Source organism: Vairimorpha ceranae, assembly GCF_000988165.1.
Source record: "Vairimorpha ceranae strain PA08 1199 chromosome Unknown NODE_65, whole genome shotgun sequence".
In the NCBI taxonomy this organism is placed as follows: Eukaryota; Fungi; Microsporidia; family Nosematidae; genus Vairimorpha; species Vairimorpha ceranae.
This window is the reverse complement of record NW_020169360.1, coordinates 1-654: the sequence shown is the minus strand read 5'-3', so window position 1 is coordinate 654 and position 654 is coordinate 1. Positions and strand designations below refer to the sequence as shown.

At 17.0% G+C, this 654-nt stretch overlaps 1 protein-coding gene across 1 annotated transcript; it reads right to left on the bottom strand.

The window, feature by feature from the left end:
• Positions 1 to 500: 500 nt before the first annotated feature.
• Positions 501 to 654, bottom strand: AAJ76_650002 (hypothetical protein; the record flags this gene model as incomplete). Its single annotated transcript, XM_024476193.1, has 1 exon — positions 501 to 654. A coding segment is annotated over one exon (154 nt), but the record flags the coding sequence as incomplete, so codon positions are not given.

The following is a 654-nucleotide window of genomic DNA, read 5'->3' as shown; positions in this document are numbered from 1 at the left end:
ATAAGGGTAAAATGTAAAATTTAAGATATTTCAAAAATATCAACAAAAAAAAAAAATAGTATTTTTGTTTGTTTATTTGAAAAAAGCATATTTTAAGAAAGAAATTTTAATGGTTAAATTAAAGAAATAAATAAAAAATTTAATTAGCAATTTATAAGAAAAATTCAAAAAACTGACAATTTAAACTTTTTAATTTGTTAATTATATAAAAATTTAATTTGTGTAATATTTATTATTTTAATAAGCTTTAATTAGTTACTTATACTTGGATCTTATAAAATTGTAATTGAATCTTACAAAGATAATTAATTTGAAATGTCTTCTAACAAACAAGATTAAATTTACTTTCATAAATTAAATAATTTACAATAAATAAAATAATGATTTGTTTAAAAATGTATGTTTCCAATCTTATGTTCATATTCTATATTTTGCACAATTTAAAAGATAAAATTGAAAAGGTCAATTTGTCATTATTGTAAAAAAACTTTTTTGTGTTATCAATCCTTTTTTTTTAACACAAATCTACCATCATTTAATGTATACTTAACCCTACTATGAGCATTCAAATGACTATTTAAAAAAAATATATGTATATTAGTAAAAGTAGATAGTAAAAAAATATTTTTCTGATGATACAATAAAAACTCGTTC